The sequence below is a fragment of the Uranotaenia lowii genome, chromosome 3 (assembly GCF_029784155.1).
Source record: "Uranotaenia lowii strain MFRU-FL chromosome 3, ASM2978415v1, whole genome shotgun sequence".
Taxonomy (NCBI): Eukaryota; Metazoa; Arthropoda; class Insecta; order Diptera; family Culicidae; genus Uranotaenia; species Uranotaenia lowii.
The window spans coordinates 345,575,703-345,590,329 of record NC_073693.1 but is presented as its reverse complement, the minus strand read 5'-3'; the positions used below and the strand labels follow the sequence as shown (position 1 = coordinate 345,590,329).

The 14,627-nt window shown below is 34.5% G+C and overlaps 2 protein-coding genes across 2 annotated transcripts; both read right to left on the bottom strand.

Annotated features, from left to right (window-relative positions):
* Window positions 1–2,174: 2,174 nt before the first annotated feature.
* LOC129756875 (uncharacterized) lies at window positions 2,175–3,087 on the bottom strand. Its single transcript, XM_055753923.1, has 2 exons — window positions 2,355–3,087; window positions 2,175–2,295 (listed from the first exon to the last, which is right to left on the bottom strand). The coding sequence occupies exons 1-2, from the start codon at window positions 2,757–2,759 to the stop codon at window positions 2,182–2,184; spliced, it is 519 nt and encodes a 172-aa protein (XP_055609898.1). The 5' UTR covers window positions 2,760–3,087; the 3' UTR covers window positions 2,175–2,181.
* Window positions 2,882–8,017, bottom strand: LOC129753919 (uncharacterized). Its single transcript, XM_055749770.1, has 5 exons — window positions 7,974–8,017; window positions 5,731–7,180; window positions 4,250–5,480; window positions 2,949–4,141; window positions 2,882–2,902 (listed from the first exon to the last, which is right to left on the bottom strand). The coding sequence occupies exons 1-5, from the start codon at window positions 8,015–8,017 to the stop codon at window positions 2,882–2,884; spliced, it is 3,939 nt and encodes a 1,312-aa protein (XP_055605745.1).
* Between the last annotated feature and the right edge of the window lie 6,610 nt (window positions 8,018–14,627).

The window sequence follows — 14,627 nt, the reverse complement described above, 5'->3', positions numbered from 1 at the left end:
CGGGGGCGCAACGAGCGAGGTGGTTAGACCAAGTGGAGCGTGATCTGGCGAACGGGGGATGCCCGAGAAATTGGAGAACGGTTGCCATGGACCGAGTGAATTTTAGGAATTATGTTCGTCAAGTTATGTCGTGAGACGGAATACTATGTAAATAAATAATAATATGAAACTTTATATGAAAGTTTAACTTTTCTCCTTTGTATAGGTGGGATTTAGTTTTAGAGTTATTTTTATGGTCATTCTATGATAATTTTTTGATATTTAAAAAACGAACATTTTCTATGAGAAAGTCTGTATAGACCAAATGGATAAAACCTTATCAAATGTGTCGTAGTCCATCCTTAAATCGCTAACGATATTCGAAATACCTCGTCGAATTTGTTTCTAAACACGCAGTCACTTGTTTAGTCGCCAAAGCACGTTGTAAGACTCGACCGTTCAAAATTCGTTTTCATCCCCCTTTTGGGAATGTATTGGTTCGTTCCTTCGTAATGTTACTTCGATTACACCACCACATACAATTCATCTCGCAACATGTATAAATGACGGTTATGTTTATTTCAGTGGCATTTCTTTACCCCAAATCATCGCACAGTCGATGTTATTTTTATTATAATTTTTTTCGAACGTCCATTCCCTCGTCGTTGTTTTCTAATCATCAAAGTGTGCGTCGAACGAAATAGAATTGACACGCAGATTGGGTAAGTAAACAAAATAATTTTAATTTTCTTGTTTTCGTTTTAGGAATGCTTTTCACCACCCACAGGATTGTTGGAAATTCTTATTGGACCATCAGTAAGATGATTGATATTGGAATTAGACAGAAAACCAGGTAAGTGCAAATGAAATAAAAATTATTATTAAATGTTTTTTTCTCTTGTAGGCTCCACCCCCTTCCTGTCATAAAGTCTTGAGCCAATTATTCACAGCGTAAAGTACCGTTATATTCAAAAAAATGAGGTCTCAACGCTTAACGTGCATCTGTCAAGTCAGCTGATTGTACCGATTGCACACATACAAATGCAATCATATGCATAGTACACGGCTTGTGATATAGCTCAGTTGGCAAGTCTGTTGTCTCCTGAGCCGATGTCCGTGAGTTCGAGCCCAAGAGTAAACATCGAACACAGTTGTACCGGATAGTTTTTCAATAACGATCCGCCAACTGCAACGTTGATAAAGTCGCGAATGCCATAAAGATGGTAAAACGACTATAATCGAAACAAAAAAAAAAAAAAAAAAAAATATGCATAGTACACAAAAAATAAAATCGCTCGCCTGTACAACACAGATTTTAACGACTTTTTGGTTGTGTGTATTGTGATCCAAGCAAGCCTGGAAGAATTATTTTTCTCATCGGCCATTTTGCTGCAGTTTTGGATGGTGGCAGTCTTTTCAACGAGAGCTGAAAAACTAAATGGTAAGATTTGAACGATTACTGCCGATATAAGCTTTAAACATTTTTACTAAATTTCAGGTGACAGCAAATAACAACCACCCTCTTGGTCAGAATGTCCGATCAGAGATGGAGGAGGATCCGGATGCCGAAATTCAAGTGGTGCATCAAATTATTGTGGGAAGAAAAAGGATCTGTGGTACCGGCTGCTGCTGCAATGTTCGCGCCCAAGCGTTCTCTAAAACCCATTCAAAACTTTGGAAAATTGACAGTGCAGCTGCTCAATGGAGCCGTTTTCTCATGCTTGAACAGTTTTTAAAACTCGTGGAGGAAGAAATTAGGATAGCACAAAGATGAGGCAAAATGTAATACTGTGTAATACTGTGATATTAGAAGAGAAAAATTTAAAATTCTGTTATTTTTAAAGCCCAAATATACTCCAATTAAGAAGAAAAATAAAAATTGCAAATAATTTTTCAAAATTGTTTTTTTAATATTTTTGGATTTGAAACATCCTAGCCATGCCTCCCTAGTAAGCACGCACACATATGCATTCAATTTTTGACGCACTAACACACCAATACTATCAAACCATGACAGATGTCAACGAGAGCTGTCATTCTGAACCGGGAAAACCATTTCAAGTAGAATCGGTTGGGCCATTTAATGCTTGAATTCAATGGGAGGAATGCTTGAAGAATGCTTGAAATCCAAGCATTCTTTCAAGCATTCCAAGCATTCATTTTGTTAAGCGGGCATCTACTACATTCGCCTACTGCTCCACTCTAATTAAAGACGCAATAAACAAAATAATCGTCATATTTCGAAGGACGTTGAATTATACAACCTTGCTGCTGCCGTGTACCCACTTTATTTGCAGTCGAACTTTGTTCCTGACCCTGTGTATGAAGCGCAAACGATTAATTTACGGATGTGACGAATCATTTAGTGCATTTACCTGTTGTAGTTCTGTGAAAACAGGTTCCGAATTACCTAGATCCTCTTCGTCGGCTGCCGTTGTATTAGAAATTTGAACAGGTGCCTTTTTAACATCGTCTACTTTACGGCAATATTGGATACCACTTTGGCTCGCGATTACAACTTTGGCTCCGTGACGTGCTAACACTTTGAATCGTTCTTTGGAAAACGTCGGATCGGTTTTCTTTCTCCGGGGCTGAGCCATTAGGACAGTGTCACCAACGTCGATGTTAGACTCAGCTGCACCGCGTGCCGAATCTGCATAAATTTTGTCCTTAAGTTTTGCTTCAGCATCACGTTCGCGTACGTCCTCGTGATCAATTAAGGTTTCAGATCTCTGACTCCATAAACTAGGAAATGTACCACGGAATTTCCACCCCACCATAAGCTCGAATGGGGTTACTCCAAGGCGTGAATGTGGCACTAAGGTGTTATGTTTATGTACATATTCCTGCAGTGCTTTTCTCCAGTTTGTGCCATCAATTCGTGAAGCTGCCAGAGCTTTTATCAGGCCCTGGTTCTGCCTCTCTACTAATCCATTCGTTTGTGGATTTAACGGAATTGATTTTCTCACTCGTACGCCTCTTGCTTCCCAGAATTCTACAAATGAAGATCCTTGAAAGGGAGGACCATTGTCACTTTGAAGGATAAGAGGACAGCCCCAGAGTTTAAATATTTCCGAAAGGGCTGCATTTGTGTTTGCCGCGTCCGTGTGCTTCATCTCTACCACCGATAAAAAACGAGAGTGGGTATCGACCGCAACCAAAAATTCTCCCGAGCCACACCCTGGTACTGCAAGAAAATCAATTTGCAGGATCTGCCAGGGACCTTCCGGCATTTCCCTTGGTGATAATGGTAATGGTCGATTCTTTTTTGATAATACGGTGCAGGTTTCGCACTCCTTGACGAAGCGCACTGTGTCCAGTGACATTCCCGGCCACCAAAAAAACTCACGCATTATTCTCTTCATGGCAGTTTCCCCCACGTGGCCACCATGTGCGTATGTTAGAGCTTTGTGTCGAAGTTCTTGGGGTAAGACGGCTCTGTCACCTTTGAAAAGTAAAAACCCTAACGCATACAACGTTTTTTTCTGAGCTTGAAACTTTCGCAGTTCTTTAGGCCAATTATTCGTTCGTAAAGCTTTATGGACAGTTTGGATTTCTTCGTCGGCTTCCGAAGCCTTTTCAACTTCTTCCCACGTCATCTGCATGATTTCCACGTCAATCGAATAAAGGAGATGAGGCTCGTCGTTTTCTTCAAACGGAATAGCTGTTTGGGATCCTTCAATCAAGCGAGAAAGTGAATCAGCAATATTTTCGTTCCCAGCTACCCTTTTGACCACAAAATCAAATGGCTGCAGTCTTAATGCCCAGGTTTCAGCCCGAGTTACCGCCCGCTTCCCAAGCCTATGGTTTGCATTGAAGATATATTCATTTGCTTCAGCGTCAGATCGTATTACAAAGGACCGCCCAAGAAGGTAGAATCGGAAACGCTCCACGCCCCATACTATCGCCAACGCCTCTTTCTGAGTGTGTGGATAATTCTGTTCGGTAGCGGTTAGAGCTTTCGAAGCGCACCCGATAACTCTTGGCAAATCGCTTTGGTCAAATTGAACTAGAACTGCCCCAAGACCAAAAGGGCTTGCATCCACATACAGCTCAGTTCTATCAGTTGAACTATAATAGCCCAAGGTTTTAATCGTTTTTAACGCTTTATCTCGCAAGTATTTGAACTCTTGTTCCTCGTTATCCGTCCAATAGAAGGAATCTGCATTTGATAGTGTTCTTAGGAATCTTGTTAAATCAGCTCTACGTTGAATAAATTTATCCATGAATGTAATTAGCCCCAAAAAGCTTTTAACCTCGCTACAATTACTTGGCCGTCTAAAATTTTGGATTGCATTCATCTTTTCATCCGATACTTGCCAACCGTTCGATGTTAGCTTAAATCCGAGAAAAATCACAGCAGTACTTCCGAATACACACTTCGAAGTATTAAGTTTTACGTTGTGTTGCTTTAACCTGGCCAGTATCGCTGATAATCGAATATCGTGTTCTTCCTTAGTTCTGCCGTAAATTATGAGGTCGTCCAGGTAGTTTCTGAAACCTTCGCAGCCACCCAGGATCTGTCTCTGTAGGATTTCCTGAAACAGGTCTGGGGCGTTACACAATCCAAACGGCAAGCGGACATAACGGTACATGCCAAACTCCGTGAAAAAATTTGTCAAGTGCCGAGATGATTCATGAAGTTCCACATGAAAATACGCGTTTGAAAGGTCTATAGTTGAAAACAAATTGGCACCTTTCAAATCGGAAAGAATGGAATCCATTGTCGGCATTGAAAATGGTGTTCTATGTATATAGCGATTGGGGCCCCGTAGATCGATTACTAGCCTGATGTCCTCTTTACCCTTCGGAATAACTAGCATTGAAGAGCAGAATTGCGTATCCATACCTTCGGTAACTGGCTCAATAATACCACTAGCCACTAAGTGTTTTAGACGCTCTTCTACTAAAGGTTTAAGTGCATGTGGGATGTTCGTAAATATATTTCGACAGGGAGCGTTAGTGTCATCGTAGCTTATCTTAACCGGAGGGATATTAAACTTCGGGAAAAGATCCACCTTCGCTATTGAAGCCACGTATCCCTTTAAATGGTGATGCTTGACATCGATCGCTTGTTTGGGTATGGGAACCTTCAACCCTAGCATCAGAACACTGTATCTTAATGCAGTAGCCCTACCAAGCAATGATTTCGCTTCTCTGACCACGTAAAATTTCTCCAATAGAAATGGTCGATCACTTGAGATGAATAGTGGAGCTTCGAAAGTAGCAATAACGTCAATTTGATCTTTGGTTGCATACGCAGTTAGGGGACGATCCGTTCCAATTTTAAGATTTACCATTTCCTTGCAATATTGTTCGTCAGCTTTTAAAATAGTAAATAAGTCATCGGTAAAAGTGTTCACCTGAGCTCCTGAGTCTACAAGAAAATCGCACGATAGGCCTGCTACTTGAGCCGATACAATTCCATCGTCCGCAAGTATTCCAATAGTTGCCAATACCAAAGGGTCCATACCGTCGATATTTCTTTGGCATATCGATACCTGTTGGCATAAATAAATATTAGTTTTTTTTTTTCATTTTAATTCTCAAATTTCTAGCAAGACACGGTGTAACAAAGTTCTTGAAAGCTCCATTTTTTTGTTTATTCATTTTTTTAATTTTTTTTTTTTTTTAAAACAAACAACATGGTTGGGTAATTTTAATAGTTTTCAATGAGAACGTGAATAAAATGCATTAAATAAAGAAATACAACGTTGTGTAATAATACTATGAATCATCTTCTTCACTCACTTGCACGTTTGGTTTCTCCATTTCTGACTCTCCGTCATCTATAGCCACTTCATTAACTTTAGCCTCCAGAGTTCCCGGTACTTGACGATTTCGGAACCTATTACGTATCGGGAAAGGACAAGCTCTCTGGATGTGACCCTTCTTATCACAATTATAGCATACACTGTCGGCGTTTGGGCACTTATCAGCATCGTGAAAAGGACTGTTGCATTTACCACATCGCAAATTTTCATGCGAGTTGTAATTCGTTTCAAACTTTGGACGACTCAGGGGCTTGTTTGTCCTCCAACGCTGTCCGTCGTATGGTTGAAAACGCCTGTTGGGAATGCTACCTGTTTGTTTTGGTCGTTGATTATTAAATGGTTGGTATTGTTCTCTTGGTTTAACACGTTCTTCGTTATACTTGTATCCCACATAGTAAGGTTTGGCACGATTATTTTGAAACTGACGGTTATTCATTCGCTGTCTACCAAAATCGAAGTTTCTACGATGCTCCATAGATGGACCAGCCCGCACAGGGGCCAACACTGCTGGTTCAGTGTTTCTATGGGAAGCTGCAAAAATCTCTTCATTCAATCTAATAGATTGAATCTCTCGGACCTTGTCGATTAGTTGCGTATAAGTGCCACCTCTATTTTGGATTTTCAAAGCGGCGACACGTACCTGTTTGAATGTGGCATGTTCTGCTACTGCTCGTATTATTTCGTCAAATTCTTTGTTCCCGTCGAAATCACAAAGTCGAGCAGTTGATGCCACTCTATTAATGAAAGACAAATCCGATTCTTCCGGCTTTTGAATCATGGCCGATAGTTTCCGTCGTTGTAACATCACATCTGATATTGATCCGAAGTACGCCTTCATTCTATGAACAGCGTTAGAATACGGTTGCAGAGATGGATCTGGTGCATTTTCGTCCGAACGAGTGTTTTTGTAGATCTGTAGAAGTCGAGGTCCCGATTTGACTTTCAACACCGTAAATTGGGTTAGTTCGTCCGATATTCCTGCCAAGTCCATACAGTTGTTCAACATCTCAAGCCACATGTCGAATGTTTGTCTATCGATTTCTTCACCCTCTGCAAGGGGCTTACACTCCGGTACAGCAATAGTGGAAAGAGCTAGTTGGTTGATAGACGAGGCAAATCTAGTTTCCTCCTGGACAGCTGCCGTAGCCGATTGCATAATTCCAGCTGCCGTAGACGATTGCATAATTCCAGCTGGTAAAATTTCAGCCCGGTGAGTACTCGATGCACCTGGTTCCTTGCTGAACTCGACACTGCTTGCCTCATCATCCGTTTGCTGACTATTCTGTCGGAAACTACGTAAAGCTTTGTTCTCTTCTTCCAGCTTTAGGAGTCTTTCCATAAGATCGTTGGTTTTTGCTTTTTCCGATTCCAATTCCTTAGATAAGCTTTTCTTTGTATTCTTAGATCGTTTCGGTTTTTCGTTCCGGCTACAAATAAAAATAAACATTACAACACAGTCAATCATGCACTATGTGAGTGTTTGGCCGATTAATACTGAGGTACTAACACAAAATGAAAAACGTATTACACTTGCTCTTTACACGCATACCACTCTACCGTAGCAAAAAGGGTATTCTTTTTCTTTTCTTTTTCCTTTTTTTTCAACCACACAAATACCACTCCCTTATATAAAGGAAACTTGAACCCTTCTTGTGTTCTATGTGAGTATAACAAATTTTGCTTTTAGCGTTCCGCCATTTTGGTATTGAATTCATGTCACCACACAATTTTTTAATACTTAATTAATGCTCATAGTGTCCTGCCACACTAGAACTTTTTTTCGCTACATGATTAAATGTGTAATTTTGGCGTCCCGCCATTTTTGCTTTTCATTTGTGTCCTGTCACACAATAAGATTTTTCATAAATGATGCTCAGTGTCCTGCCACACGAGATTTTCTTTTCTTTTATTTTTTATTTTTTTTTTTTTACATCTTTGAATGCATAATTAGTGTCCTGCCACACCAATTACTTTGGAGAATTTTCGTCAAGCGAGCCATTTGAATATTAATGCATATTTGTGTCCTGCCACACAACAAGTAAACGCTTTCATTGATTTATATATTTGTCATCTTTGTTCACGAATAAAACGGATTTTGCATTACTCGTCATCCCTTAACAGGAAAAGTTTTCATACTTAGTAACGCCATTTTGCATTCAGGTTTTTCACCTTAGTCAATATTTCTTTCATCCCTCTTTACTTTTTTTGTTAGATACTTACCTCTCGCTACTGGGAGCATTTGCTACGCCATTGTCGTAGTCCATCCTTAAATCGCTAACGATATTCGAAATACCTCGTCGAATTTGTTTCTAAACACGCAGTCACTTGTTTAGTCGCCAAAGCACGTTGTAAGACTCGACCGTTAAAAATTCGTTTTCATCCCCCTTTTGGGAATGTATTGGTTCGTTCCTTCGTAATGTTACTTCGATTACACCACCACATACAATTCATCTCGCAACATGTATAAATGACGGTTATGTTTATTTCAGTGGCAATTGACACGCAGATTGGGTAAGTAAACAAAATAATTTTAATTTTCTTGTTTTCGTTTTAGGAATGCTTTTCACCACCCACAGGATTGTTGGAAATTCTTATTGGACCATCAGTAAGATGATTGATATTGGAATTAGACAGAAAACCAGGTAGTGCAAATGAAATAAAAATTATTATTAAATGTTTTTTTCTCTTGTAGGCTCCATCTACTACAAAATGGTTAAATTTGAATAAAAAAAGAACTTAGGAACAGTGGGAAGACCTAGGGAATTGCATGAAGGTAAAATTTCATTTGTTTTTGAGGCCAAAATATATTGAGAAATATTTATAATTTTTGCCCCATAATGTATGCAGCAACAATGTCCATCTTTTGAGTATATTTGTTTTTGAAAGAAAACGTTAGAAAATTCAATTGAGTCCCAAACAAAAAAAAATGTTATTGATGTTTTAAGCCTTCTGTGCTAATTGGCATCAAAACCATAATTTTGAAGATGTTGAGATACGTTAAAACCATAGTGATCAAAGTTACCCCAAAACATGAAATCTGGTTTTGTAACAAAAATTTAGTTATAGCCACTAATGTCGTTTGAAAATTCCGCTATAAATGATCATGCTTTATACTCCTTACCTCAGTAAGTATTTTAAAATTTTTTAGTGTTACAAAAAAGCAACCCCTTGTAAATTATTCGAAAATGAATAAAAAAAGTGATCAAAGTTCCCCCAGTTTACGGTACCGAATAACTTAATTTGTTAACAATTGGCGCATTCGTGCTTTTCAAAAATCGAAACTGTCATGCTTCAAAGCTACATTGTTGCACAACTTTGCATATGTTAAAAAAAAATTGTAAAGACAAATTTAAAAATGGAATTCTTAAAGTTTGACAATTGCACATTATTTAAATATTTAGTGTCATACAAAAAGAATTATAAAAGTTTGTCTGAAACCCTATAGTCATTGCATACTAGAAGACGCAATTTTCAAATTTTAAGATTTAAAGCACTCTTTATCAGTCAGTTATTGGATAAATATTAATGATTTCGTACTAAGCAAAGATCAAGATCTATTTTAAAGAAAAATATATTTTTTTGAACTCTAGAGATCAATTGAATTTAAGTAAAAAAAATATTAAAAAAATGATAGTGGCTTTGAAAATATGGCATGAGGAAATCCGTGTTATGTTCTCACGATTGACATATTGGATTGAATATTTTCGTTATATTTATTTTTCATGTGGGTAATATTTTATAGTGTGATCTTCAATTCTCATTTTGTTAAAATTTTCATACAAAATGAAATAACTAACAAATCATAATTTGAAAAAAAATTAGATTACAGCTTTGTTTTATTTTCTAGAACATTCGATAAAGATCGAGGTAAGGTAAGATATTCCGGTTTCGAGATGAAGCTTAGGCATTCAGTCACCCAAGAGATCAAGTTTCCTCATTCTCCCCTACGATTTCAAAATCATGTGATTTGGATTTTTTTTCTCTCAATTTTCGGAAATATCCGAGATGTTTTCTGAATCAATAGATTTTGGGTCTTACAAAAAGTAAAAAAAAGTCAGTGGGCCTTCAAGTTTGAAAACTAATCATTACAAATGTTTTAAAACTGTGTTATCTCAATGTACAATTTACAACCTACTTTTTTGTTTCATGAAATAATCTGATCCAGTTTCAGATGTTATACGTATTTTTTATATATTTTCAAATTGTGTTCTAAGCAAACATTTCATTTACATAAACGAGAGAAATTTTTCATCAGATTTATACTTTTTTAGCCAAAAAAGGTACCCAATTCAGGCAAGGACGTCTCGCTTGAAAAAAAAACACAATTCTTTATGTAAAAAAACACAAGGAATCGAATGTTCTACACCGCGTTTTGATAAAATGACTCTGAACGTCTCATTTTGCCCGATTTCTCCTATTTTTTTGGAGTAAAGTTATAATTGAACAGATGTGAATTTTTCGATTTTTACAGTGAAATTTATGTAAAAAAAATTAAAAAAAGCTAGGGGAGGTTGGGGATATTTAGCCGTTTTTTCATTTTAGTGCAAAAAAGCGACACGATTAGCTAGAAGATGAATAAATCCACCAAAAATGATCATTCATGATGAAAAGTTGTTCGATTACAATGCAGTCAAATTTCTTTGCAAAATTTCTAAATGTCCTAAAAAAAGAAGCAAAATCAGCCACTTGTCGTAGTCAAAACAAAAACTAAAGTACACCAATTGATTCAGCCGACATTTTATTATTTTTTATTATTAATAAGTATGTTTATTATGACTTTTTTGTTGCAAGGTAGATTGCTACAATCGGAACTATAACTTTACACCCAACAAAATAGAGGAAATCTGGCAAAATGAGACGTTCAGAGTCATTTTATCAAAAATCGGTGTAAACCATTCGATTCCTCGTGTTTTTTTTACATAAGAAATGATAGTTTTCCAGAATTTAGTACTGTTAAGGCGATCGTCACAGCAATAGGTACCTTTTTTTGATCAAAAATCCACACTGAGCAATGTACGCAGAATAACGCTGAAGAATAATAAAGCCAAACAAGTTATTTTTAAAAAATGATAAAATTTGAAAGGTTTAAAAAGATGTTGATTGTAGCTGTAGGTGAGATGTTTTAGACAAGTTAGGAATTGGAGTTAAAAAAAATCGAATAAACATTTGTTCAAAAGTTCTCAAATGCCTTAATTTAAAAAAAAACAACGTAAAATACAAATAAGTTCGTATGATATATAAGATTTTCAAAACTCACTTTTATGTATATTGAAACCGTACATCGCACTGTGGCCTTTGAAGACCTCTCTAACGCTTCAAAAAATTAGTAAAATGGAGTCATTTAAACCAAAGCTTGATAATTGTGCATGAAATAATTATCATTTTCGTCAAAAGACTAAAATAGAATGTGTTCTACATCAGTCGCATTCAATCAATCAGTTTTGAATATTCACTGCCTTTTTCCAGATTATAACGGTTGGAAAAGAGATACATTTTTTGGCAGATAATTTGGCGGTAAAATGATTTAACCAAAATGAATCAGTTGACGGTAATTTTGTGGCTGTTATAATTTGTTACCATCATTTTTCGTTTCTTGGTAATTGGAAAAGTTAATTTTTGTCATTTTTGTCATTTTTGTCATTTTTGTCATTTTTGTCATTTTTGTCATTTTTGTCATTTTTGTCATTTTTGTCATTTTTGTCATTTTTGTCATTTTTGTCATTTTTGTCATTTTTGTCATTTTTGTCATTTTTGTCATTTTTGTCATTTTTGTCATTTTTGTCATTTTTGTCATTTTTGTCATTTTTGTCATTTTTGTCATTTTTGTCATTTTTGTCATTTTTGTCATTTTTGTCATTTTTGTCATTTTTTGTCATTTTTGTCATTTTTGTCATTTTTGTCATTTTTGTCATTTTTGTCATTTTTGTCATTTTTGTCATTTTTGTCATTTTTGTAATTTTTGTCATTTTTGTCATTTTTGTCATTTTTGTCATTTTTGTCATTTTTGTCATTTTTGTCATTTTTGTCATTTTTGTCATTTTTGTCATTTTTGTCATTTTTGTCATTTTTGTCATTTTTGTCATTTTTGTCATTTTTGTCATTTTTGTCATTTTTGTCATTTTTGTCATTTTTGTCATTTTTGTCATTTTTGTCATTTTTGTCATTTTTGTCATTTTTGTCATTTTTGTCATTTTTGTCATTTTTGTCATTTTTGTCATTTTTGTCATTTTTGTCATTTTTGTCATTTTTGTCATTTTTGTCATTTTTGTCATTTTTGTCATTTTTGTCATTTTTGTCATTTTTGTCATTTTTGTCATTTTTGTCATTTTTGTCATTTTTGTCATTTTTGTCATTTTTGTCATTTTTGTCATTTTTGTCATTTTTGTCATTTTTGTCATTTTTGTCATTTTTGTCATTTTTGTCATTTTTGTCATTTTTGTCATTTTTGTCATTTTTGTCATTTTTGTCATTTTTGTCATTTTTGTCATTTTTGTCATTTTTGTCATTTTTGTCATTTTTGTCATTTTTGTCATTTTTGTCATTTTTGTCATTTTTGTCATTTTTGTCATTTTTGTCATTTTTGTCATTTTTGTCATTTTTGTCATTTTTGTCATTTTTGTCATTTTTGTCATTTTTGTCATTTTTGTCATTTTTGTCATTTTTGTCATTTTTGTCATTTTTGTCATTTTTGTCATTTTTGTCATTTTTGTCATTTTTGTCATTTTTGTCATTTTTGTCTTTTTTGTCATTTTTGTAATTTTTGTCATTTTTGTAATTTTTGTAATTTTTGTAATTTTTGTAATTTTTGTCATTTTTGTAATTTTTGTAATATTTGTAATTTTTGTAATTTTTGTAATTTTTGTTATTTTTGTAATTTTTGTCATTTTTGTCATTTTTGTCATTTTTGTAATTTTTAAAATTTTAGTATTTTTTGTAATTTTTTTAATTTTTTTAATTTTTGTAATTTTTGTAATTTTTGTAATTTTTGTAATTTTTGTAATTTTTGTAATTTTTGCAATTTTTGTAATTTTTGTTATTTTTGTAATTTTTGTAATTTTTGTAATTTTTGTAAGTTTTGTAATTTTTGTAATTTTTGTAATTTTTGTAATTTTTGTAATTTTTGTAATTTTTGTAATTTTTGTAATTTTTGTAATTTTTGTTATTTTTGTAATTTTTGTAATTTTTGTTATTTTTGTAATTTTTGTAATTTTTGTAATTTTTGTAATTTTTGTAATTTTTGTAATTTTTGTAATTTTTGTAATTTTTGTCATTTTTGTCATTTTTGTAATTTTTGTAATTTTTGTAATTTTTGTAATTTTTGTAATTTTTGTAATTTTTGTAATTTTTGTAATTTTTGTAATTTTTGTCATTTTTGTAATTTTTAAAATTTTTGTAATTTTTGTATTTTTTGTAATTTTTTTTAATTTTTTTTATTTTTGTCATTATTGTAATTTTGGTATTTTTTGTCATTTTCTTCATATTAGTATTTTTTTGCCGTTTTCGCCAGTATGTCATTTTTGTGATTTAGACAAATCGTGTTTTACGAAGGATTTTAGACGAACAAATAACTTATCTTAGCAAATTTTTCATTGAAAAATTGATTTGATTTTTTTTTCTATGTCACTTAAAGGTTAACTTTCAGAGAATATTTTTCTTAAATACATTGTTATTTTTTCAACCCTTACTAGTAATCAGAATAGAGTCTTGGCAAAATTCAATATTAACCATGTACTCAAAGTGTCAAAGCTCGGTAATTGGACGCCCCACAGACAACTCAGAGTTTAATCAATAAACCACGTTTTAATTATCGTGCACCTCTGTGCGGAAATCGTCGACAGATTTCTGGGTGGGGTTTCGGATTCAGTGTCAAAGATTCCACGACAGACGGTGGGAAAATGTCTTCATCGAGTTTTCCTCCCGGTTTTTTTCGAGCTTCAAGTCGTCCCCTTTCCGTGGTTTAGAATTTCTTCAATCTATCCGGAGGAATTTGAGACTCTTCTAGGGTCGTTGCTTGAATTGTAGGACTTTTTAAGAAATTTTGTAAGATTTCTCTTAACGGTTATTTTCAAAGCTAAAAGCAGACGCATGTACCATACTCGGAACTCCCACTCTATTATTATCAATCAATTTCTTCCATTTCGGAACGGTCAATTGGGAAGGTGGGCTGAAACTGGAGATAATTACAGTGCAATTATTCTATCGATATCGTCTATGGGAAGCTTCGGACGGAACACACAAATCACAGCTCCCGTCTCTCATTGATGTTACTCGAAGGCGAAGGTAGAAAAGTGGCGGGAAAATTTACCCGGGAAAACTGCAATTGCATCCACGGTCGTTAGAATGAGCTGTTTTTTTGCTAAGACACTGTTGAAATCAAAGAATTGTATTGCCGATTCAGAGTAAAAATAGGCGTTCAAATTTATTCCTACAATTTAATAACATATTTTTTCTTCTAGATTTTACCAAATTCCACAAGCATGTTTTCAGATTCGAGATATCATTTAATTAGTTTTAAAAAAATTGAGGAGAAAATTTTGAAAAATAACTATTTTCTTTTTTGGGATTACAATATTTTTTTTTCTGAAATTTCAATCATAACCTTGACATAAAATGTTTCCGTAGGTTAATCCTTCACACCAGTATTGTTTTGAATGTTTCTAGTAGATATAAAATGGACATACTTTAAAAGAGAAACTTTTTTTTATACTTAAGGATTATTTTTATTTAGTTCAAACCACCAGTACTTTTTTTAAAGAATGTGCCGTTTCATCTTCATCAAGCCTTTTTTTCTTATCCATTCAAAGGAATTTTCACATGGGGGGAGGCAGAATTGCATATGGTGCAATCTCCCATGGAATTGAACTTCAAGGGAAA